Source organism: Folsomia candida, unplaced genomic scaffold, assembly GCF_002217175.1.
Source record: "Folsomia candida strain VU population unplaced genomic scaffold, ASM221717v1 Fcan01_Sc001, whole genome shotgun sequence".
NCBI lineage: Eukaryota > Metazoa > Arthropoda > Collembola > Entomobryomorpha > Isotomidae > Folsomia > Folsomia candida.
The window spans coordinates 28,250,594-28,277,358 of NW_019091193.1; the positions used below are offsets into that span (position 1 = coordinate 28,250,594).

At 43.8% G+C, this 26,765-nt stretch overlaps 2 protein-coding genes across 4 annotated transcripts; one reads left to right on the forward strand and one right to left on the reverse strand.

Annotated features, from left to right (window-relative positions):
• The first annotated feature begins 17 nt into the window (after positions 1–17).
• LOC110845974 (tonsoku-like protein) lies at positions 18–6,155 on the forward strand. The gene is made up of 19 exons (XM_022092549.2): positions 18–204; positions 292–419; positions 490–824; positions 901–1,021; positions 1,087–1,275; positions 1,372–1,501; positions 1,587–1,738; positions 2,069–2,215; positions 2,306–2,486; positions 2,574–2,705; positions 2,783–2,943; positions 3,023–3,259; positions 3,337–3,457; positions 3,543–4,402; positions 4,477–4,745; positions 4,844–5,034; positions 5,127–5,428; positions 5,527–5,707; positions 5,832–6,155. Exons 1-19 carry the CDS (start codon positions 156–158, stop codon positions 5,915–5,917), a joined length of 3,972 nt encoding a protein of 1,323 aa, XP_021948241.2. The 5' UTR covers positions 18–155; the 3' UTR covers positions 5,918–6,155.
• LOC118434967 (probable G-protein coupled receptor B0563.6) lies at positions 5,947–20,874 on the reverse strand. Of its 3 annotated transcripts, none has more exons than XM_035849818.1 (6): positions 20,344–20,874; positions 20,103–20,262; positions 12,456–12,570; positions 9,658–9,813; positions 8,034–8,342; positions 5,947–7,548 (listed from the first exon to the last, which is right to left on the reverse strand). In XM_035849818.1, exons 2-6 carry the CDS (start codon positions 20,132–20,134, stop codon positions 6,907–6,909), a joined length of 1,254 nt encoding a protein of 417 aa, XP_035705711.1. In that variant the 5' UTR covers positions 20,135–20,262; positions 20,344–20,874; the 3' UTR covers positions 5,947–6,906. The 3 variants fall into 3 exon arrangements, with proteins under 3 accessions (XP_035705711.1, XP_035705715.1, XP_035705707.1); XM_035849822.1 differs by having other exon boundaries at positions 5,947–7,129; positions 7,214–7,548; positions 20,103–20,874; XM_035849814.1 differs by having other exon boundaries at positions 20,103–20,874.
• Between the last annotated feature and the right edge of the window lie 5,891 nt (positions 20,875–26,765).

Below are 26,765 nucleotides of genomic sequence, written 5' to 3' on the forward strand. Positions count from 1 at the left end.
GTTTGCGAGAACTGGAGGCAAAAGAGTGAGCAGAAACGTCTAATTCACTCGTCTCTTGTTTTTTTTCTTACGTCAATTTTTACTTAATTTTAACTACAATTAGATATTATTATTGTTAAGTGAGACACACCCACTCCACTCACGGGTAGGCAAGGATGAAGCCGGCCAAGAAAATAAAGAGTTCCGAAGTTGCGGCAATTGAAGGTAAATAAAAACGTCATACCATATTTTCCGGTATTCATGAATCATGACGTTTAATTACTCTTTTATCTTTATTTCAATCATGGTTAGACTGCAAGCGCCGTCTTCGTGTCCAACTTAGTCGGGGGAATTATGTCGAGGCGGCCGAGATTTTGAATACTTTAGGGAACCAGCAACGACTTCTGGGTCTGTATGAGGATGCGCTGGAAAATCATAAAGTAATTGATCGCTTATTCATATCTAATTAAGATACTAACACTAATCATAAATATCTTGATATTATAACAGCAAGAGGTCACAATCTGTAAAACTCACAATAAATCCGACCGCATGGGATTGGGTATCGCATATCGAAACATTGCCGAAGTTTATATCGACACGAAGAAAGGATGCAAGGCTATCGCGGCCGTAAAAAGGTACCTCGAACTGGCGAGAGAGGTCGAAAACTGTGTTGAGGAACAGAGAGCCTTGATCACCATGGGGCGAGCAAACCTACTCGAAGCAGAGGATGATGAAGAGGATGAAGATGGCAAACATAACGATGCCCGAAAGACTGAACTCCTTAAAAATGCGGAAAAGTGGTTTCGAAAAGCTTACTCCTTACTGGTCAATGAATCTGCAAAGTTAGTATTATCAGATTCAGTTAATTTAATTCGGTTTCTTTTAATGCTTTTTTGTAAAATTATTTTTTGGGTGTAGATTCAAACTTGAGTTGCCTAATGAAAAGGAGTATATGACCATGAAGTGCAACAACTGTCAGAATTTGGGAGTCACCCTGGACATGATGGGCAGTCCTCAGGCGTTGAAGTGGTTCCGACAGGTAAGAAGGAAAGCCTATCAGTCCTTTAAAACATGTTTCGTTTATTTAATTGTATGTAAATACAGGCCGTCGATATTGGGAAAGAACACGGTCTCGTTGAATACCTCCAACCCTGTCATGCTGCCCTTTGTAATCTTTACCTCAAGGCGAAAGAACCAAAAAGTGCCTTAGCCAGTGCCAAAGAAGCGGTGAAAGCTGCAGTAGCTCTGGGCAGTGTTTCGCAGGAGATAGAAGCAAAGATCTTACAGGCAAGGGTAAGTGGTTCGATAAATAAAATGTGATCCAGCAAATTATATAAATACATAATATGTAAGGTGATAAGGCTTAATTTTATTTCGCTCTTTTTGTAGGCCTCGTTTTTTGACGATGAGATCGAAGCTGGAAAAAAGATTCTCAAAAAGTTGCGAAAGAAAATTGTCGGGAAGCAAGCAAGCGCATATGCCCCATATCGGGAGGAATTGGACACTTTACTCGCACCTGGTACGCATACGGAAAGTTCACCTTATTAAATTTTAATTCTGAAAGTTTGACATTATTTAATAATAATTTTCCTCCTCCTCGCCAGCCATTAGATTGTCGAGGCTTCTAGATCAGATATTTCTATGTGATAAAAACAATGAGAAAAAATTGATGCAACTCCACGAATATGCTGCGGATCGTTATGCAGACCTAAATGTGTTTTCTTTAGCTGCTGAAAACTACCTCAAAGCTGTCAAGGTTAGAATGGTCTTTAGTTTTCTTCAGTCAAGTTATAGCTGAGTTTGGTTTGGTGGAGATATTTGCATCCAAAGAGGAGAAAAGGGGCCTTAAAGTTGACAAATTTTACACTTTCCACATTCAATCTGTCTTTTCTCCTCGGATGCAAATATCTCTGCTGAAAGTGAGCATTGGGACATCGTATCGTTAGCAAATGTGATACTAATTAAATCTGCGATCGATTGACATTAGTTTGGTCAAAATCTAACACCACACGCTGGGAGACCTCCATTGTTAGTCGTATGCTAAAACACTATTAGCTAAATATAATTGTTATTCATTATTATACAGTACGCCATCAAAGCGGGAATCGAAGGTCGAAAATTGTCCAGCCTGTACTTCTCCATTGCAGAATCATACAAGGATTGTGACCAATATGAAGAGGCTTTAGAGTATTACAAGAAGGAAATGTCGCTCTACGACGATAGTTCCATTGAGGTTCGTTTTCACAATCCATTCTTCAATGTGTTACACCATTACAGTTACACCATTCTCGCTTAAAAAGTTGTATACTTTCGCGTCGTATAGAAATTCAAGACGCAAACACACATTACTCAACTAGTAGAGAAATGGAAGGGTGGCGAGCTAGCGGTTGAGAACCACAAAGAATCAATCCGTTTGGGAAAGGCGACTCAAAGCCAAAAACGACTCGCCACAGCTTATCACAACTATGCCATGTATCTCAAAAGTATTGGCGACTCTGATGCGGGTATGTATTTGAGCCTTCTTACTTATCACTCCTATTAATCTGGGGCCATCAATCAGAAACTTATTTGTTCTCTCCCTTTGTTTGTAGACTCCACTTTGAAGAAGGCACAAGAGTTGAGTGAAGGGTTGAGCGAGGATTTGGTAGACTCGCAAGACGACATTCTGGATGATGGATCTGACGAGGAAAATGAGGATGTGGTCGACTTGGATAATTTGTCTTGTACGTGATCGTGGCGTTAATTTGTTTACAAAGTTTTATCATTGCAATTCTTGTATGGTTCTCCTTGGTCTTTGCAGCCGATGGGGACAGCGGCGAAGAGGACGACGATGCAAACTTAAAAAATGTGGCTCAAACCAAGCGTAGAATAGCCAAGAGGAAAAACGAGGCTGGAGAAACACCTTTGCACATTGCTGCTAAAAAGGGCGATTTGAATGGAGTTCGCAAGTGTATGAAAATGGTGTGTGCATTAATTATACAATAATCGGCTTACAAAATTCAGTTACCGACTCATAACTTTATTTATGTTGATTCTGTAGGGATTCAGCGTGAACGTCCGTGACACAGCAGGATGGACTCCGCTCCACGAAGCTTGTAATTTTGGCTGCATCAAAGTCGTGAAAGAGCTGCTGGACAAGGGAGCCCGAGTTAATGATAGAGGAGGAAGTGAATGCGATGGAATCACACCTTTGCACGATGCTCTGGGAAATGGTCACTTCGACGTGGCTGATATTCTCCTCGAAAACGGTGCCGATGTTTTGGCCCGAGACAAGTTTGTAAGCTGAGCTTCATTTTTGTTACGTATCCTGCTCGTCAGAATTGTCTAGCTAACCTTGAACTTTTTTTTTCCTAGAAAAATTTTCCAATTGATCAACTCATCATATGGAGAGGCACTTTAGCAAGAGACGACTTCGAGTCTGTGCACGAGGAGTATGCACGTATAAAATATTTGATCAAAGAAAAAATGCAGCAAAGTGAGTGCACGAGAGTTCAAAGAAATCAAATAAAAGGTTTTTGTTGTTTCTTCTTTCTTATACGTGTATTTTTTGTTGTACACAGAGGGTCGCCCGTATACGGCAGAAGATGAGAAGAAAGCGGCTAAAAAGAGTCAGCAACGCAGCAAAAGTCCAGAATTTACCTTACTTCGCTCATCATCATCCAAAGCGTGCCCTATCCCGGTTCGTATTGCAAATGATGACTTTGACCCAGACAATGCCGACGAGGCAACGAAAGCGTATCAAAGTACCATGCAAAGCCTGGCTCGTCATACGACCAGGAGGAGAGAAAATAAAAAGAAGAAATCTGACAAGTTGGACCCTCCAATATCGCCCGGGCCGAGAGATGCTCTTATCCCATCGGAACTTGACGTTCATGAGGATTGGATGGTGCCTGATTCTCAGATTGAAGTTCGACCACCAGTATCAAAACGGATAAAAAGTAGGAAAAGGGATGTCATCCGGGATGATGACAACGAAGAGGAGGAAGAATTACTCCAATTGTCGTCGTCACCACCGTCACAAGGTAGCTTTAGAGGCGGCTGGTCTCCTAGTCCGACGAATATGGAATTATCACCACCCACGCAAGCAAGATTCTCACCACCTTCCCCGCCGCCATTAAATCGACGCCGCAATTATGTCGAGATGGAGGATGACATAATGGTTGTTGATGAACCAAGTCCTCCCGCACGTCAAACTCGTCAATCGCGACTGGTTTCTAATTCCAATTCTTTCTCAGACGAGGATGACGACCAGCTCGGTGCAAGAAGGTCGGTCAGCTCGAGACAGATTTTCTCTCCGTCTCCTCCTCTACGCCATGCATCTGAAGATGAAGCCATCATTATGGACACTCCGAGCCCTGTTGCTCAGCATCGCCAAAGTCGTCGAACTACGCTGCCATTTTCGAGACGGAATGTTCAAACGGTAACAACCTAAAACTAAAATTACATACTCTCGGTGAAATTATTTTAGAATGCGCAACAACTCGTTATTTCCAGACGATCTCCTCTTTTGTCACCACCATACCCAGTAGTTCTAGTACTAGTAACACTAGTAGTTCACGCGGCCTAACTACTACGACCACCACCGGAAACGGATCCACCACCGCGAAAAGAAAGCGTGAAGACAGTACAAATTCCGCCGTGAAGGATGTTCTCCGCCTTAAAATCCGTGTTCTTGACAAAATGCTTCTAGTCCCCGTGGATGTGGAGCACCAGTTCGGTTCCATTGAGTGGTTATGTGAACAAGCCAGCATTAGATACAAGCAGTAATACTTTGAGCTACATACTTCCAATTTTTCTCCTGCTCAATAATTCATCATTCCTTCTTTACATCCTTCTGAATAATCTAATTACTTTTTTGCAGATCGTACGGAGTAAAGCCCAACCTAAGTCTAAGCACGATGGATGGTGCTCTTCTCTGTGTGAGCGACCCCATCAACCTTGTCCTCGGTGGGGGAGAAAGCTCCACGATCGAACTCAACGCTTCCGTCCTCTCATACGATACCCCCGCAGTCACGACAAAATTCCAAGCGGCTTGCACAGAGTTAGGCCTTAGTAAGCAATGCAATGCAACGCAAAGAATATTTATAGAATTGTCTCATGTTATATTCGTGTTATTTATTTATTTATCGTCCTGTCTCACGCAGCCCCTCGACCTGCCATTCTCACGGCTCTGAAGACCTCAGAAACTACAGGAGTGCTAAATTTATCCGGCCTCAATCTTCACGGTCGTCCCGCCCAAGCGGTCTTTCGCTCCTTGAACGACACCAGTGGCAGCGGCCAATTGAAGGAGCTCATCCTCTCAGAGTGTTCCCTCTTTGACGAGGACGTTGAAGAATTGGGAGCCGTGTTGGACTCCCTGTCCGGCACATTGTCTAACCTAGATCTCAGCTGTAACGGGATCAGTCCACAGGGGGTGCGTACTTTGTGCAACAGGACAAGCCAAGGGGTGAGCAGATACCATAATATTATGACAATTGACGTGAAACTGACATGACACCACGGATTTGAACTTGTGTCTTACTTCTTCTTTCTTTATGTGTGTAGGTGTTTCGCCTAAAAGAGTTGGATTTGAGTCTGAATCCTCTCGGGAATCGAGTAGCGAGCAGTTTCACTAAGCTGGCAGACCTTTTCCCAAATCTTGGAGAGATTCGGACCAAAGCTTGCAACCTGTCCGGGGCTCGCTTCTACGCTGTCTTGGGAATAGAAGAACCACAAGGAGAACAAGGTGAGTAGTAATAGTGCTCTGTGCTCTAGTTGTACTCGAGTGAAAGTGAAGTGAGCATCATCATCATCATCATCATCATGACATCACGGTTACTTACTTTTACTTTATATATTTGCTTTGACAGGAGGAGTAGGACTTGATGTGGGACGCGAGGCCAGCTTCTTGGACTCTGTTGACTTGGACCTATTAAGAACATTTCGCCGGTGCTAATAGAGAGAAAGAAAGTGCAGCATGAAAGTAAATACATACGCCCTGTCCAAAATGTATTTTATTTTATACTCTCTCAACCTCGTCGCAACTCTCGGACTAGGAATATATATCTTATATAAATTGTGATACATTTATTTACATACAGATCTATCTCTAATCGATACCATTTCCTGTGACGTTCGCAGTATAGAAGAAGTTTTTTTTTCTGTTCACTTGAATAAATGAATTCAGAAGAAGACCAGGTGGGAATCTCAGGCAGGCTTTTACTTCCTACATACTTACTTATCTACAGAGTACAGAGAGAGAGATGACTTACTTATCCACACAAATAGATTCGTACAAGAATAAATGGCGTTGTTGTAAGACTACTCTCGCTCTCTTCTAAAGTAAAAGAAGACTAAGTGTGTCGTGTGAAGAATTGATGTCGTACGTAATATATGAAAGCAAAGCGACCAAGAGACCAGTAGAAGAGGACATGCATACAGACATCCACGAGTCTCTCTCTTGGTTTATTTATTTATTCCACTTTTGTGTATATCGCTCGTCCCCAGAAAGGAAGTAGTGCATAGGTCCCAGAGGAGGACGAAATAGTTTATACTTGATTGCTAGCCAAAACTAGGTGTGTGCATTTGTAGGTATGTATGTATACATATATGCAGGAGTATGTATGTATAGTAGCACTCTTTAGGTAGGTATGACTTGTGTGCAGTTTTTGCTGCTGGTCACCCCCGTCGTCAGGTAATAATAATGCATTTCATCCCTGCAGCAGATTCACACGACAGATTCTCTCTTCTTGTGGACAGTGGCCGCGGAAGCCGTGGGGACGTAAACATTGTAGAATGGGAAGAGGGAGGGGTTCATACAGCATGGGCAGATGATGGGGACTTCGAATAACCGTGGGGACATTGTCCCTCCATCCCCACGCTTCCACGGCCACTGGGGTTATCTTAGATATTTGTTTGTAGTGTTGATGCTGTTGTTGCTTATCTTTAGAGGGCATCCACCCTACTGCAACTATTATTCAGCTGCTGCACGTGTGAATGTCCCGGCATTTCCGGCATAGCGATTCCCGGTCCACCCCCACCACCGCCCAAGTTGTTGCTCCTCCCTCCACCCTGGCCTTGCTGTTTGACCCCATTGTTACTCGCCCCCATCCTCCCCGGCGGGAGGAGGACGGTGAAGAAGGAGAGAAACTTTTTCCGGAACTCTTTACTGCAGAGAAAATAGACGTAAAAGTTTAGGGCAAAGTTGCACAGCTCCAGAACGTTGGCAATTGCACGGAAAAGTTGAAAGTACAAGTTTCTATCGAGACTCTGCGAGTATGAGATGCCCAGGATGGCCACGGGCGTCGTGGTGACGAAGAAGAGGAGGACGATTGCCGAGAGCAGGGTGACGAGACGTTTTTCCTCCTTGTAAATCTTTTTCGAAATCCGCTCCCCCCTGAGGAGGAGTTGCGAGTTGCCTTCAGCCAGCTCCACCCCACCCGCCAACATCTCCCTCCGACGCTCCGTTATTTGGCGAAAGCGGAAAATGATGAGGAAATTCAGCACGGCGAGGATCGTGGCAGGACCGAAGCGGACCACCATCTCGGCCGAGTAGATGTAGATTCGCCAAGCGAGCTCGTGGGTGACCTGAGGATAAAATTGGGATAGTAGTTCGATTATCATCCGTAGTTATTAAGTAAGTAGGTTCTTAACAAACTGAAAAGGGAATTCAGTTCAGATTAACTATGTAATTGCATTAATTTCACAAACTAGTTTACAAGAGGCAAACTTGTCTCCTCAATACATATGGTAAGCTTAACTTTGTAAATGTTTATAGTTTCACTTGAGCTGTTAAGTGTTTACAAATTTGCAAAGTTACAAACTCGACAATGTGTTTCGTTTCTTGCGGGTTTGTTACATTTCTTGCATGGCAAAGGAAGAAACGCAAGAAAGTGCGAGAAATATGCGCTATCCACGCGCTCAGCGGTGGAGCGTAGTTTCTTACGCGTTGAATTTCTTCCAGGTCAAAATATTTAGCTGCAAGAAACCACTTTCTTGCCTCTATTTTTTGCAAGTGGTTACGTACATCCGAAACACTCCTAGAAATTCATGCCAACAATGACATAACTCACCGGTACATTTTCCACAAAGACGAAGGCATCCTCCTCATCGCCGGGACACATCGTGTTGATCAGCGCGAGCGGGGCGGAGACGAGAATCGCCAACACGGCCGCCGCAGCCATCGCCCTCTTCGAATGGTCCGAAGTGTGGAACTCTTTAAACCGCGTGGGCAGACAGACACTCGCGAAACGATCGACCGTGAGACAGAGGACGATGTAGATGGACGACGCCATGAACGTGTTGGCCAAGGGGTACTCGAGATGCGCGTAGAAGAACGTCACACCCCACGAATTCTCACGGTCGAAGCGGCTCTGACGGATCTGACGAGTAAAAATAAACCGTGTACAAAATTAAACCGGCATGTTGTGGTTGGGGGATACATATATTTTTCTAAAAGTCAGTCAAAAGAGAAGAAGGAAGCCATCATCATCTCGCGTCAGTCAGGCGTGATCGCAGCATAATAAGCGTGAGAAAGTGCAGACATTCTCAACTTCCCCCTGGAAAAGGAGAAGAAAGTGCCCACCCGACTTTCTCTCGCTTTCACCAGAGAAAAGAAGTCGCTCTTCTGAAGAGAGAAGGAGGAGAATCAAGGACAAAATCCGAACCAAGCACTCGAAACTAACCTTTTCATTCTCTCTCTCCCTCCCTCCCTGGTACTAAACTGACCTTAAAATCTTTATCCCATAATACACTTCAATTCACCCATTTGTAGGCAATCGTATGGCCATCGTGCAATCAAATACGATTGGATTGACCATTCCCACAAGTAAATGAGCCTCATCATCCTCAAAATCAGGATGCTGAGGGGCCGTTACTTTGTATCGTTAACTATTATGTGTGTATCTGGAGGGGCATCAAGCTCTTACTGCTGCTGCTGCTTCATGCCACCCGTCCCCACCCACTGACCTTGGCCACGAGGAGGATAACGAAACGATAAGCTGTTTGATTTCCCCTGCTCGATATGAAATCCACCTGTTACATGGCCCTCTTCTACTTGTACTTGGTGCATGGTGTTACTTTCTGCTGTGCACGTGACGTGACCTTGTCGTCGTCAACTCTCTCTCGCTTTCTCACCAAAGGATAATGAGAACATAATCATTTCATCGTCCTCGTCACGATGATGATCCGAGCGGCGGAGAGATGACAGGTCATCAATCACCCTCTCGTCACTCCCCTGAAAGGGAGGGTGATTATGAGCAGATGGTCGTATCGGATCCAATCTTTTACCCTACATTCTGACCTTGGCGTCGCTTCGTCGTCGTCACAATGTCGAGCAGGGATGACCAAAATACTTTGTTAAAATATAGCATTTTGAACTCTGTTCTTTACAGGGTTTGGATTTCTAGGGGTGCTACACCCACAAGAAGACACCGAAGTCATACGAAAATGTGGAGTTTGTGAAAAAATTAACTTTTCATCGGAGTCAAAATGCTTTATTTTCACGATTTCTTCACAAAACCCATATTTTCGTTCGACTGCTGTATTCTCCACGTAAATTCTCGTTCTAGAAATCTAAACCCTAGGAAGAAAGGAGATCAAAATTCTGTATTCTAACAAAGTACATATTTTGCCCATCCCTGAATCAAGATATGCAAATCTGAAAAAAAGCGAGCGAGCGAGAAAAAAGTCACCCACCATCATCGGTACGGCGCAGAGGAGGACGCCAATGTCGGAGCAGGCCAGGCCGATGAGATACGTGTAGGTGACCCCTTTGAGGGAGGGGCGCGTGAGGACGAGTAAGTTGAGGACGTTGCCCAATAAACCTATGCCAACCACACCGGGACCGATTATCTGCAAAAAAAGGTGGATTATCAAGGTCAAATCGAGACTCGGATATCGTATCATTCTTATTATCACGATTATTATTATGATGTGATGGTCATCATTCCAGTTCTGTGCATGTAGAATCAACCCATTCCACTCCGTTCGGTGGGTCATCATTAGATGAATGGCGCATAGTTAGTGTAACAGGGGAGCAGCATAGGCACACAAGTAAAAGCAGAACATAACACGATTTCGTCATCATCATCATTTCATTGTCATTTAATAATCATGATGAACTTTGCTCTCTTTCTCTCACTTGTTTGGACTGGTCGTCGTTCGTCTGGTCAGGGCCGTTGGGGTCATTATTGCTATTTTATTACTGTGTATGAAGATATTAATAGAGAGACAGAGAAAACCAGTGGGGGATGGGATAGCAGATTATTCTTATTATTATTATCATAGTCGGTCGACCACCGCACCACGAACTAATACGATTGTCATAATAATGCCGCAATTCTTGCCAACTTTCTTCTCAACGGATGGAATGGAAGATTCGGGCCGTGGTGGATTGCAGAGAAAGTATTGCGCCATAAATATACAACTCATTATATTATTAAGTTAAGACGATGGGAATACGAAGGCTGTGAATTTCTCTTACGACTTTACTTTCTCTCTCTCTTGCTACTACATATATTTACAACTGGGTATGTTTGCACCAGGGTTTCGCTGTTTTTTTAACTACTGTCCAAAACAGCCGTCCTAAACCAGTTTTGGACACCGAATATTGCACGTCCAAAATGTCCAAAAGTGTCCAAAATAGAAAATATGGCGCAATGTTACAAGTTCTTCATTATTAAATGTTTCGATAATCCATTGATGTAATCGCCCATTAATTTTGAGCATTTTGTTGTGTAATACGGCATAGTTTAGAAAGTTTCTCAATTTCTCAAGTAAGAAAACATGTTAAAACGAAAGTTTTCCCAAATTTCGTGATACTGCACACCAACCAAAATGCTCAAATTAATGGGAGATTATATAGGATTATATCGGATATCTGTGCATAGATTTGCAAGAAAGTCAGTAATAAAGAACTTCTAATATGTTTCCCACATTTTCCAATGTTGGACATTTTGGACGGACGTCCAAAATTATTTTCTCCAGTTTTGGACACTTTTCGACTTGACATTGTTCAAAATGGTTTTGGACGTCCACAACGAAACACTGGTACGCACCACCACTATGTCATCCATCCCGTCCTTTTACTTATCGGGGAGATAGATAATCTCGTCATAAAAGTGATGCTGGTGGTAGTGGGTGGTGGTCATGGCAGCCAAGATTGCTCCCTCTTTTACTTTACTTTCTCCACCCGGCAACTTTCACTTTACTTTATCCTCCTCGTATAATGGATACGTTCTACGTCGCCAACGCCCAACACAATTTTAAAAGCCATCGACCACCACCACCACGAGGACGACGAAAACGACGACAGAAAACTGCAGTACTTTCCTCTCTTTCGCTGCTGTAGATGCTGAGAGAGCACGGCATCAATCAAGACGAGAACAAAGAAGTCTACTTCACTTGATCGTATCGTATCCTGCATACATATGCATCCAATGAACTCCCTTTCACCAACTATAAACGCCGTGAAAGCAAGTCGCTCGGGAAGGGAAACCAGAGAGCTGCAAGTAGAACTGCTTTTATATGCATACACTTCTTCCATGACCAAAGAAGATCACGATGATGATGACCACAGGGCGGATATGTAGTTACGGAAAATGCCTGAAATATGGATTTAATATTTAGGGAGAAATAATAATATTTAAGAAATGTGTAAATAAAAAACGAGTCGTCAAAATAAGGATTTTCTCAGCATTTGCGCTTTGGGATTTACTCCGGATTTTTTTATCTAAAGAAATTTCGTCTTAGATGGTTAAACGATTTACAAATTCCATGTATTTTGAAAAAAAATATGTAATAGACTTGTGTATTTTTGAAATAATAGCGGAAATATTTGTATGTCTGAAAACATAGAAATACGTAAAAATATATGAAATTTTTGTGATCTACAAGAGTTAGGGGACAAACGCACAAAATTTGCGTGTACGGTGAAATTGCTTTTGTATAATGCATAGCATAGTTTTGACTAATTCGCAATCATGTAAATAGCCTGTTTACTTCGTAAATTGGGAAGGATGATTATTCCTGTATCACCAAAAACACATTGAATACCTTAGATCCTATTGGTCTATTGGTTTTATGTATGGATTATGGCCAAACGTGCATTTATCTTATTATATGAAATGAAGTTATGTAAAAACCTCTCTTATGTTAAGTTGTATTTATGCAATAAATGTTATGCAAGAGTGTGTTATGCAATAATTTTACATGAAACCAAAATTTGTTACCCGTCCGCCTTATCAAATGGCAAACTTGAAAACAAATACATATCCACCCTCTGACCATGATGATGGATAAATATGCTGCTCGCTCCAGTTTAGCCTTCTGTGACTCACTGCTCACAATTCTGGGGTGCAATGTTTACTCAATTACCACAACTTTGAACAATTTGCATGCTCAGCGGAGAAAGAAAAATGAAAGTTGTTCAACAACTGTGTGCCGTCTAAAGTCGTCTCATATCTCTCGTCGTGTCCGCCTGCCTGCCTGCTTACCCTGTACGCGATCCACTGCATGTACTTTTTCTTCTCCAGAAACTCCAAATCCAGCTCGACGTCCTCGTTCTCCAGCAACATGCACGCCGTCGATGAACTCGAGGACGACTCATTCCTGCAAACAGAACGAATCGTAGAATCAGAATAAAAACAGAGTTAAAAATCCCCTCGCAAATTCGGGAACAAATATTACACTTGATAATAATCCTATAAAATCCTCCCTGCGAGCGAATCAGGAGGAAAAGTAAATAGAAATGGTTTGGCGAGGTGACAATAAACCGGAACCACAAAAGTAAAACCAGGATGACGACACCACCACTGAAATAATTCCACTTGTGGAAATAAGGTGAGCAGGATTGGAAGCTGTTAGTGGTTTAGTTTAGTATCCTAAATAAGTTTCGTGGCGGTCGTCGTGGTGGATTCGTGCGGTTTTGCATAGTTTGGTTAGCTCATCATCAAGTCATGAATGAATTTCTTTCTACTTTCTTTCTTTGCATACATCGAATATCCAATCTCCGTCTGGGCAAAAAAATGATAAGTAAGTTTGCATGCTGCTCCTGCTTCTGCTGCTTGATCGAAGTAAGAACAACAACAACACAGCCAGCAAGTAAGGAACATTGGTGGCGGAAGGGGGGGACAAAGGGGCAATGTCCCCATGGTTAGTCGCCCATGTTATACAAACCCATCCTTCCCCCCATTCTACAATGTTAATGTCCCCACAGCTTCCGCGGCCACTGGTACGTAAGTAAACCAACCTGCTGCATGTATGCATACGTATGTGGCGTTTACTCTATTTTATCCCCATTTGCAGGGGAAAGGCAGCTCAAAAACACGTTCTTACACACTACACCCAGAGTTTCAACATCCTTTTGTAGGAAATTGGATTGACGGACAAAGATGCCTTTCATTTCGTTTCATTGGAGGATATGGGACGGTTGAATGGTGGGTGATGTCGTGGTACATAAGTAAGTTCTGGGGATGCAGATGTACCACGCCACACATGCCATGCCACACCAGACCACAAAGACGACGACTGCCAAACCAAACCACAAAGCAACCGAGCAAAACTATTTCCCTTTGATCTTAAGCTGCTACTACTACCCGATGGGTGGGTGGGGCTGGTAATGAACCTCAAAGAAGTCCACACCGCAACACCGCAGGCTCTAATTTTATGTTTTTTGCATGGCGTCAAATAAATAATGCTTCATTCGACACGTCGTCGTCAATCCAATCCAATCCACGTGCCGACGCAATAAGACACCGATTCGAAATCCGGGGGTAATGGGAGAAGAAGAACAATAAGATGGGAAAGACGACGACGAATTTATTTATTGCCTTTCTCAAATGCTTGCCCATTTTTCTCAATTTGTTTCTCCTCAGAAGGGAAGAAGGGATCGAGATGGAGTTTGAGAAAGTAAAATTGAGGAGAGAGAGAGAGAGAAAGTAAGAGAAAGGAGTAGTCACTTCGCCTTCGCACTCAGGATCAGTCAGTCACTCAGTCACTTCTTCTCCGAGTTGTTCCAATATCCATCCATTTCTCAGAATTAAAATGACAATAAAATCCATTTGCTCACACAATCAACTTCTTCTTCACTCTCTCTCTTGCCCCCGACCGACCTGCAATAAAGAAGAGCGAGAAAAAAACCCACGAATACTTTCTCCGCCTCCTCCTCTCCAAAAGAAATAAACCGTGTTAACCAAGCATAAGAAAGTGGCGTTGTATAGTAAAATGTAAGATTACAAGACATGAAAATTATGTGATTTATGACCTTTCACCGCATCCTTATGGTCATAAGTTGGTTGGTCGGAGGTCAAAAATATTTATGAGCGCTGATTTCGTGGTGAAATTTCCTTTAAAATGATACCCATATGAAAATTAGGGTTAAATCCAATTTTGGACCAGACCCCCTCGCGCTGTGGGGGTGGTCCGATTGACCCCATTATCAAACTCGACTGACTATGAGAACTAAAATTACAAGCACAATGGCGAGAACGGCGTTGGATTTCAATGTGTGTTGTATCGAGTCATTCTGGAGATATCCTGATTACGGACGGACAGATGGACGGACAAAACGATCACAACAAGCAGCTAGCCCTACTTAATAAGCGAGAGACAATTCACGTCTCGTAGTCAGGCTCGAGACGCAGTGCTGTGACTACTCCACTACTACTAATGCGGGACACGTGGCCGTGAGCGAAGATGAGATGGTGATGATGATGATGATGTAACTCGGAGAAAGCAAAGTAGCCCAGAGGCAGAAATATAGAATTTATTTGTCTAGTAAACCATACCCTTTGTGAGCAGTTACCTACGCGTTTTTGCTTGCTTTGCTTTCACCCACTTTCTCTCCCTCCCTCCCTTCTCATTCCTTTAAGAAGACGGCGAGGATGGATCCAAACAAACATCGGGCCGTATCGCATATCGCGCATTGCATCGCATTCCAGTCCAAAACCAAAGCATCGGAATGTAATAAAAGCTTTAATTTGCTTTGCCTGACATTCAGACGAGAGAGCGCGAATTACTCACACCCGACCAACTCAGTCTCCTCCAAAAACGTCAATCTGAAACAAATCTGACTAAACGAAATGAAACGAGACGAAACAAAACCACAAAACATTCAACCAACGGATCCAGTTCTGTCTATAACCTTTAGTCCTTCCTTTCACCCAGTGGCCGCGGAAGCCGTGGGGACATGTGGGGACATTAGCATTGCAAGATAGGGGTTTATATGACATGTCCAGATGATGCGGACCCCGAATAATTGTCCCCCTGTCCCCACACTTCCTCGGCCACCGCCGCTTTCACCATCGGCCACTGCATCATCACATCATCATCACGGGCAGGAGGTCCATATACATACTAAAGCCACGCTGGAATCTCTCCTCTCTCTCTGACGGAGTAGTTAATGAGGACCTTTTTGCCATATCTCCTCATGAATGAATGCGCCCAAAAGTTGATGGCAACCCGATGATGTTTGAGTTTTAATGTCAAATGTGACGGATGGATGGATCGGATCATGATCACGGTGGCTCAAACAACAAAAGTTTTCTGCCAAGAGAAAGCGAGAGAAAACCTCAAGGGCGAGTTAGGCAGAGGAAAAAGTAGAGGTAGGTGGACTATCGTGTAAAAATCAGGGTTTCGGGTGAAGGGAATACCATTTGCAAGAAATAGCGGGGAGAAAGTGGTTTCTTGCAGATAACTATTTTTTGACCTGCAAGAAATGCAAGGTGCAAGAAACTACGACCCCGGCGCTATAATTACTTCATACGGCGCGTGGCGTGATGGCGCATATTTTTCGCACTTTCTCCCATTTTCTTGCACCTCGCATTTCTTGCATTTCTCGCTTTGCAGTGCAAGAAATGCAACAAACCCACAATAAACGAAACCCTGCTTTGTATGTACCAAGTAAGTAAGTAGGTGAGTGAACAAGTACGTATCACGAGAGTGACTGTGTGCCTATGGGGTTGATGATGGTTACAAGTTTGGCTTGCGAAGTCTGGAATGTATAAGATTAGTCTGGGAGGGACGGAGGAGGAGGAGAGGTCGTTGGTTTGGTTGCCAAAGTGAAAGTGAATCTCGAGTCAAATCACCTCCTCCTTCTGCAAGTGGCCTGCTGGAGTGGAATGGAATGCCGGATTGGATAAATCTGGGCCATCACATCACCAAGAGGATAAAATACTTATTATCAGAATCAGATACCAAAACTTTTTAAGAGGAAAGACTAACAAGAGGAGACGCCGAGAGAGGAGAAAGTACACACACAGAGAGAGCGAGAGTTATGTTATGAGAAAAGAAATCCGTCCGACTTTCTCTCCATACTTTCACTCAGTCCCAGCGGGGCGAGTGAAAGTTGTGCGATAGATATTACTACGGAAATAATGATGTGTTTCCCTCTCCCCAGGAGAGAACGGACCAGTGTTTGTTGTAATTACACACACCACACACACATAATGGGCAAACTGGTGGATAACTACACCTCAGCCGGAGCAACATGTCACGCCATACTGAACACACAGTCCCCTTTATTCTAGTCCAGCCAGAGAGAAAGCATGTCATCAAAGAGGGGAAGAAAGGAACCTCTCCCTGCACCATCGTCGTCACACACGTAATAACTTTAGTAATCAAGTGAGTGAGTGACAATGGAGGGCTCTCAGTGTATGCTCTTAGATTTCGACTAAATTAGTGTCAGTCAATCACAAATTTAATTAATATGAAATTTGCAAAACACAAGATCTCCAAATTGTCACGTTTGGCAGAGATATTTGCATCCGAAGAGGAGAAAACGTAAAGGAAAGTGTAAAATTTGTGAACCTTACAGCCCGCTTTCTCCTCTTCGGATGTCAATATCTCTGCCAAACATGCCCATTGTGAGATCGTGTCTGTTGTAAATTTCATACTAATTAAATTTGTGATCGATTTACACTAGTTTGGCCAAAATCTATGAGTATACGCTGGGAGCCCTCCATCGTGAGTGAGTGTGAAAGCGAGAGACAAAAAGAAGGAAGTAAAACAACAGGCGAAAGAAAGAAAGAAAGCCGGCACACAGAGTCAGTCGTCGATATCGTGTTGGTCCACGTACGTGCATACAGTTTGACAAAGAAAACAATCCGTGGTGGTGGCGATGCTGGTGTGAAATGACGACGGCAATGATGTGAAGTTTTGCGAGCTAACAACGATCCAATTTCACCAAATAAACGGAGGCAAGTTAGCTGGGAAAGTACGCAAGGAAACTGTTTCGTAGGTAAACCACACCACATCAAGTAAACCAACAGATATAGGAATGGATTCGCTCTCTCTCTCTCATTTTCGTCTCTAGTTTTGCGACCAAACCAGACAGGCCAGGCCACGCATAATGTCGTCCTCAGTGTTTCGTTTCTTGCAGGTTTGCTACATTGCAAAGTGAGAAATGCAAGAAATGCGAGGTGCAAGAAAGCTCAAGAAAGTGCAAGAAATATCAAGACAATGCCGTTTGAACTATGCGCGGCTGGGCGTAGTTTCTTGCGCCTTGCATTTCTTGCAGGTCAAAATACCTGCAAGAAACCACTTTCTTCCCGATATTTCTTGAAAGTGGTTGCTTCCACTCGAAACACTGGTCGTCTTATCCCTCCCACCACGACTAAGACCCGTTATTATCAAAGTTTCTCCTTATTAGAATGCGTCCAGCGTCCTCGGTGGGACTCCTCCTTCTCGCAACGTACATGTATTTACACGCACCCAGCAGCACACTCCTGTCGGGTGTCGGGTGGGTGGGGTGGGCATTTGTCTGGCTGCATGAGGCATGGCCTGGTCTGATTTCGTCTGTCGTCTCTCTGGTCGTGGGGTTTTGCGCTGTTGATGTTCTGCTATTTGTTTGTTTGAACAAGTGCCTACATACACTGCTTCCTGTCCCGGCGGGTGATATGATGATGTGATATGTATTTACTTCCTCCTGGAACTGACACACTCCTGACGACGACGTTCAGCAACAGCATTTCCCCTGAATCCATTACACTCGTTGTGTGTGTAACTCAACCCACGCAGAGGAATCCATACATTTCCAGTGTTTCTGGTGCAAGTAAGTGATCACTTGCAAGAAATAACGGAAGAAGTGGTTTTTGCAGCTATTTTAACTTGCAAGAAGTGCAAGGCGCAAGAAACTACGCCCCGCCGCGATACTTTACACGGGGCGCAATTGGATGGCGCATGTTTCTTGATCTTTCTCCCAGTTTCTTGCACCTCGCATTTCATGCATTGCTTGCTTTGCAATGCAAGAAATGTAGCACACCCGAAAGAAACGAAACACTGCACATTTCCGCTTTAACGGGAAGAGAAAAATTTTCGGAAAACGTGCTTTCTCGCCTCCAGCGAAAACTTTTGTATGAAAACTGATTAGCTTCATTCCGTAAAAAAACGTCGCCGCCGCAGCAATGGGACGAACTATGCGACGAAAGTATGGCGAAACTAACTTTATATTCTCACCCCCGTCTTGACCACATAAATAAATTGGATGAGATAATAATAACGCCACAAGCCTGCTGCAACAAGTGGCTCCCATTTCCGTGGTCTGCCTCCTGTCCTTCTCAATTATGCCCCGCCATCCATTCTTCTCTCACTCTCTCGCCATTCAGGATCCCAAATTTAATTGAGTAAGCATCCGATCGGGGATGGATGGACGGGAAATGCGGTGATGCAGTTTTTCTCGGCCCACTCCATAAGTAAGCATTAAGAGGAGACGAGGATTTATAGCCAAAGTAATAATTTGAACCGCTTTCCTGCAGAGATTTGGCCCAATTTTCACCAGAAAACGTAATGAAGAGCGATTTGTGCATAAAACTGCAGAATTATGCACACATGGAATAACACCCGTCGAAATTTTGGGTAGGATTACGTAAAAAAAATTATGCAGTTTACAATATGCATCGAACTTTTGTCGATCACTGCAAAAATTTGAGGCAGTGATTTCTACTCGGGAGAGCTGGCTAGCAGATGAGGCTGATGACGATAATGATGCAAGTCTATCCCTCGCTCTCGTGCATTGTGTAGTTTGTTGGTTTAGTTTAGTTAGTCTGGGGGCCAAGGATAATAGAACAAAGTACACACATCCTGCTCTCTCAACCTCGTTGTCGTCAAGTCAAAATGCTCCTCCGCAGAATTACTTACTGTTTATTTTCATTCGTTTACCCAGAAAAAAAACTACTCCCGGTAACAAAAAAAATCATCATATTTATTGTGGTCCAATTCTAACTTTTGGCTTGTATGCATGAATGCAGCTCCCCATTTTATTGGCTTTATTGGAACGACGACACTTCCCACGACGGAAGAATTCCCGAGGGAGGCAAGACACCGATGTACCGTTGATGACGACGACGATTACTTGCACAGGTTGGTTGGACCCATAAATACACAAAACCAAGCGACAGTCAGTGTTTCGGGGGCGAGGAACCACTTGCAAGAAATAACTGCACGAAAGTGGTTTCTTGCAGTCCATTTTGACCCGCAAGAAATGCAAAGCGCAAGAAACTACGCCCCGCCGCGCATAGTACATACCGCGCGTCGCATGATAGCGCACATTTCATGCACTTTCTCCCAGTTTGTTGCCGCACCCCGCATTTCTTCCATTGCTTGCTTTGCAGTGCAAGAAATGTAGCCAACCCGCAAGAAAAGAAACACTGCCAAGCCATCACAATCCTCTCCCTGCAAACCAAGCCAAACCACCCACATAATACTAATAAATGTCGTAATATTCCCGTGTGGATGGATGGATGTGTGATGTGTGGGAACCAATATTACTATCGAGCTGGCAACAAGTGGAGGAATGTGTAGCACAGGAGCAGCAGAACTACATACATAAATACATAAGTAAGCAAGCACATATTTAGGTAAGCAAGAAGTGGTGCGGTCTACACAGCGAGCTCTCCTCCTCCATAGTTTTACTCGATTGGATTTAGATTTGCAGATTGGAATGCTCAATCAATCTTTCATCTTCAGCCTAAATCCTGTAATCACTTGGCTAACCTCACCACGAGCCAAACCACCAACCAACACGCTACTAAATCTGCTCCCCTCTTCACGAGATGATGATGATGATGACATTATAATGAGGTGTCGGAGTGTGGGGGGGAATGGGGGTGTGCCTGCTGACTTAATCAATCCCGTGTTACACTCACCTCATTTCGGCCAGCAAGGTAAAGTTGTCCATAATTCGGCCTCTTCCACAGAATAAATTCCCCGTCGAGACTAGACAATCGCACTCGACGAGCGGAAACCAGCCTGGGCTTGTCCCTTGTTCTGTTTTGTTGTCCTTCTCACACTTGACTTATTCCACTACTGACTCGGAATACAAATGGAGGCTCATTAGCCAACTCACTCTCCAAATATTAAGTAAGTAACAACTTAGCTGCTAATCACCTCAAAAAGTCAGGCAGCAGCAGCAAGAGTGAAGATTTACATCTGCAAATAACTGCGCCTTACTGGATATCTAATAAGAGTTATTATTTTCCACTCGCTCTCTCGAAATTAGGCGAAATCTTCATGTTGTCGAAGATCTACGAGAAAGTTTCCCCAGGGGCGAGGTGAGACGAGCGTTGTTTAAGAACGAAATGACTTTTTGCGTTCACTTCTTCCCCTGTTTTTGTTACGAAAGCGATGAAGTAAGTGCTTTCTAGATGACGATGTGCCTCGGGTGGGTGTCGTCGTGTCGCTTTTTAAGTGCCACACGGGACCAGTTATTCGAGAAGGGGGTCAAGTTGAGACGAGGGAAAGAATTGGGAGAGAAAAGATGAGATTGTGGTTCCTTCCGATCCGAGAACTTGGAGCCAACTGGGCACCTAACCTAACCCGCACTCGACTTGTCATTTCTCACACTTTCACTCACTCAGTCTCCGCTCAATCCTGCAGCATCAACAGTATCGCATCCTTATCATGCCTCTTTTCCCGTCCGACTCGTTCAGGAGGAGCAGCAGGAATTTGGATCCATCAGGATCCCATTCTTCCTCCCAACGTGCCCATGAAGATCATCACGAACATCGTGCCGCCCCACCAACCAAAAACGCTCCACCTGCACAAATTCAGTATTCGATACGTACTCTGAGACAGTGTTTCGTTTTGGACGTTCAAAACTACTTTTGGACTGGATACCGTCCAAAAGCGTGCAAAACTGGGCAAAATAATTTTAGACGTCCAAAACGTCCAGAAGCGTCCAACATTGGAAAATGGGGCAAAATGTTACAAGTTCTTTATTAACGATTTTTTGCCAATTTATGCATAGATATGTAATCTCCCATTAATTTCGTGCATTTTGGTTAGTGTGTAATACCACGAAATATCTAAAAACTTTTGTTTTCACATGTTTTCTTATGACAAATTAAGAAATTGTGTAAACCATGCCGTATTTCACAGCCAAATGCTCAAAATTGATTAAAGATTATATATACACGCCAACTTATTATCGAAAGATTCAATAATGAAAACTTGTAACCTTTTGCCCCATTTTCTATATTGGACACTTTTGGACATTTTGGACGTCCAAAATTCGGTGTCTAAAACCGGTCAAGTTAACAACCTAAGTTAACCTAACAAAACAAGACCCGTTTCTCACGGCTGTTTTGAACAGTGGTTAAAACCACAGCCTGAAACCCTGCCACCATGGCAGCAGAGTCCATATCAATTAATCTATCCATTTCCTCCTCCCACCCACACACCCACAAACAAATTAGCTCACCATGAGGAGAAGCATGGAGCCGAGGAATCCCAGGATCAAGATCACATAGGAGCTGAACAAGTCTCCAATGCGGATGGAGGGAGGTTGCCCAGTACCGTCCCGGAGGCAACGAGTATTAGTCACGATGTTGAAAAGTGTCACGAAACGGTGGTGTTGGCCACGTTCGAAGCGTTTGATTAATCTGGAGAGCATAATGAGCCACGAGTTAGCAAAATCTCAGTTTTGAGGAGTATTCAGCTCCAACCAGGATTTATTAGCATGCGGACAACACTTGTCATTTATTTATCTTGCACCAAACTTTCCGTATGGGAAACGCTGATATCTACATGTTTTACAAACTATTGGATTATTATGCATCAAATATTTGCATAATTTTCGGATTATTACTCAACTCTTCTTTTCAACAAGTTTTTTCCTCATTTGATACAAACTTTTTTCAACCAGTGTGGGAGATTATCTTCGCGGATCTCTGCGTAATTATGAAAAGTTCTTCATATAAATATGCGCCCGTATAGGTATTGATCATAAATGAGTCCCTTCTGTTGGGCATATTTTTTGCAACTATTCAAAGTCAAATTTGCAAAAAGTTTGGGCAAAGTTGCAATTAAAAAATGATATGATTTCTGAGAAAAAATTACATGCTGTTGTTGCGTCCATTGTGAAGATATTGTCAAAAAAAGTTGCTGTTAAATACATACATGTAGTTGAAGGACTCGAAGTACGGCGAGTTCTTGTACAAGACCATGGCGTGTGGCGTGGGGGACAGGGTGACGGGAATGGAGGAAAGGTGTCGGCACACCCACCCCTCCGACAAACTCCCATTCGCCGCGATGAGGTAAAAGTAATGCGGAAAGGCGAGGTAGGTCACAGCCCCCAGCGTCCTCAGCTTCTCGATCCCTTCCTGTATACTCACCGGGGGACCAAACCTGGCACGAGTTGTGGCCTTGAGTTCCTATAAAGAGTGACCAATTCAACGTAGGACTCGGCGATTCAGCGCCGAGATCGTTGAAAGCAGCACATTTTAAATTATTTTTCGGTCCTGGAAAATTATCTTAAAATTCTGGACGACAAATTTGCACATCAGGCCGTTGCCAATTTTTTTAAATTTTCACTCCAGATTTTTTGAAGGGGTTTAAAGCCTTCACAAAAATTTTTACTCGTCAAAACTGACTTAAAAATCCATTCCATTAATCAACTTGCGGCTACAAATTTGTCATCCAGAATTTTAAAATAAATTCCCAGAGATTTAAGACAATTATTTAAAATGTGTTGATTTTAACGATTTTGGTGATGAATCATGAAGACAAAAACGTATATACCCAATAATACTTTATCTACACAAATATGTAAATATTCCCCAACCTGCACCACATACGCCATCGTGCTGGACTTGCTATCCGCATACATTGTGAGGCTACTCGACAGCAACCCAGTCCTCGTGGATATCGGCACCATTTGCACGGCCAGAACGGACACGATCGCGGCAGAAAATGCGACATAGACCAACAAGCCGGTCCCATATCCGACCAGGAAGAGGATTCGGAGCGGTCCGGATGTTGGGGCACGATGCCAACCTAAATTAAATAAGTACACATTTATATACCAAACATATTACCGATTTCTGTCACCACGTGTGTCACCTTGTTGACACAGAGTGGCCAGAGCCCACACGAGCTGCTGACTGGTCAGAGCCACATCCTGTTCATCGTCGTCGTCTCGTCGTGGCGTCGTCCTCCACCTCGTGATGGGGACGAGGGCGAGCAGGATGAGGAAATAGGAGGCAAATATGGCAGCCCAGATGGACACTGGGAACGTGACGAGGACCAAGTCTCGCAACGAGGAGGCCGCAGGTTGGATAAAGAAGCCATTGATTCTGCAGTATAGAAGGGAGAAAGTTATGACATATTCGCCATCAGGCCTTTGCAGTGGTTTTAATCACTGTCCAAAACAGCCGTCCAAAGCCGATTTTAACCCGTTTTGGATACGGAATGTTGGATGTTCCAAAATGTCCAAAAGTATCCAAAATGGAAAATGTGGCAAAATGATACATTTTCTTCATTATTGAAACTTTGGATAATCTGTATGTAATCTCATATTAATTTTGATCATTTTGCTGTGAAATACGGCATGGTTTGCAAAACTTCTTAATTATCTACATAAGAAAACATATGAAAACAAAAGTTTTCACAAATTTCGTAGTTCTATTACACGCCAAAATGCTCAAAATTAATGGGAGATTACATATCTTTGCATAGATTTGCAAAAAAAACTTCGCAAAAAAAGAACTTGTAAGATTTTCTTCTATTTTCAAATGTTGGACACGTTTGGACATTTTGAACGTCCAAAATTATTTTGTGCAGTTTTGGACACTTTTGCACTGGACAGTGTCCAAAAAGAATTTTCGCGTGTATGACGACTTTACCCACCCATCGGCATAGGACGGTTGGAGGAAGGTGAGCTCAACAGCCCTGTACGGAAGGAGGGACGCCATGCCGATGAAGATGTCGATTTTTCTCGTCCTAAAACTGGATACCGTTTTGCCCTTGAGGGTGCCATTGGGGTATCTCGAGATCCAATCGCCTCTCGACAGGCTGGCCCTGAAACGGGATAAATAAACCTGGAGTCGCAGTAATCCTCTCTAATAATCAATTATGACGGAGTGTAGTGAATCATGTAATGAGCGAGGAGAAGGAGGCTTATTCAGAGCGGAGGGCGAAATGGATGGAGATCATGATTCAGTTCACTTGACAAACAATGACTTTTTGTGCTCTCCCCGTTTGATCGCCTCGTTGCCTGGTCGGTTTTCGGATCGGATTGAACATTCAAGTGAGGGAGTCAACTGCCCAATTAGTAGGGAATAATGAGGTCGTATAAGTACGACGAGTGGAGAGGATGTAAGTAAGTGAAAGTGCCGGTTTATGCGCAGTGGCCGCGGAAGCCGTGGGGACATTGGGGATAGTAACATTGTAAGATAATTGACGAAAGGGGTTCATATAGTTTAAGTTTGGGCAGATGATGGGGACATTGTCCCTCCGTCCCCACGCTTCCGTGGCCACTGGTTATACGTGAAGTTGAGGGCAATTCCCAGCTCTGTGAAGACCACGGCTGCCGTTCCATCCTCCAATATCTCGAGGGGATTATTACCACCGACATCATCATCTTGCTGATTGACTGCACCACCACCACGACCACCAAGATTTCTTCTTCCTCCGCCCCCACGGAATGAGGCCTGTCGTGCTGGTGGTTCCAGCCAATTTGTGGGATCTCGCTTAAATTAAACAAACAAGGGCAAGGTCACTATTTACATGCGAATAATCAAATTTGCACAAATTATGGTAAATTTCGCACATACGGCGGACGAGGCTCGCAACCTGATTCCCCGGAAGTCCGTTCTTCGCCCAACTTTCCCCATCTGCAGAATCGATACTTTTTCCCTTCCGCTGCGTCCTCCTCCTCCTTCTCCTCCGTGGCGGTGAACCACTAATGAGGTCGCATTGTTGGAGAGACTATATACTTCCGCCACCACCACCGCGACGGATATCCGGTTATCTGCTCTTGTCCTCACGATAAATACTTCTGACGTGACGCTCAACCCGCCCGAGTACGCGGTCGAAAGGAGGGCATCCAAGTGATCAAGCGGAGAATCTGGAGGATACGCGAGGAAGACGATGGGTTCCCAGACTCGCACATTTCCGGCCCCCCAGGCCCCGTACGTGGCACAGATTGCGAGGAATGTGGCGACAAAGTGGGACAGACTGGTGGTGGCGATCAATATCCGGAGGGGGCCGGTTGCAGGAAAGCTGGGGAGATGGCAAGTCGAGGAAACTGCTAGCATAACGGTGTCGTCAAGGTCAGGCGTCGTGGTAAAGTTGACCTCGACCCCACCACCAGCGCAGAGGGTAAGGTCGGCATGGGGCGGAATTAGGGACGACAGGAGTGTCGTCATCTAGGGATATCTGGTTGTGTGACGCTTCTTATTTTATCTGGAGGAACCAAGAATGAGAAAAGGACAAGGACAAGATTCATGTGTCATGTTTGATGTCACTCAGTGTCACCTCATTTCCTCTTTGAGTGGACAATAACGAGAATAATGAGGATCTGATAAAACTTGCATGTCTCCCCACCACTGGACTGAACTTGACTGGACCACACACAATGTGTCGAGTAAATATGATAACAATATGTGTATAAATCCTGCAATATATTTTTGATTGATTGGTCTCCGCACGCACGACATTTTTCATGCATTTGACACATGACGGAGGAGTCATTTATTTCTCGTCAACCGCAGCAGAGGAACCCACACTTTAACGAGTGTGACACATATGCAGCATGTCGTCGGCATAATGCAGATAATAATAAACCGCCTTAAACGAGTATAAAAAAGTGGCGTCGGCATATTTACAGTGAAATGTAAAGTGACACCAAATGAAAATTAATAATTAATAATAATTAATTTTGCATCAGACCCCCTCGCCCTTATTTTTGGGAGTGGTCTGATCGACCCCATTTTCATACTCGTCCTGGAACTACAAATTAGCAGCACAATGGCGAAAACTGCGTTTGATTGTGCTGAAGCGTATCCTGCCCACAGACGGACGGACGGACAAATCGATCAAATAAGCGGCTTAATAAATAAATCCTTATAATACGGATTTCGCTACTCAGAATTATTCATATGCATTGTGCATACATTTAGTTTGCGGTGTCATTCCTCCACAAAATACCTCCATGTGTGACTCAACAATAGGATCACGGCACAATATGCACATCGCCCTATTAATTGTTGGCCGACCTGGATGGCGAAAAAGAATACAGAAACCTGGCCAAGAGGCCGTGAGAATACGGCAAAGTTGGACTTTATGTCATCCTACGAAGCTATGAAGACATGGCGTAATCAAAAATATTTATACACGGCTGCAATATTTCCCACGACCTTGGCCCACACGGCATCACACACACATATTTCCGCATGTGTGCATCCAACTGTAGCCCAGAGTTAAGACGAGACAATGGTTACAACAGCAAATTTAATAATGTTGCTGTTGCATCATCATCTTCTTCCAAGCTACACAGTAAATAAAACAATGAAACGAAAGCCCGCATTTCA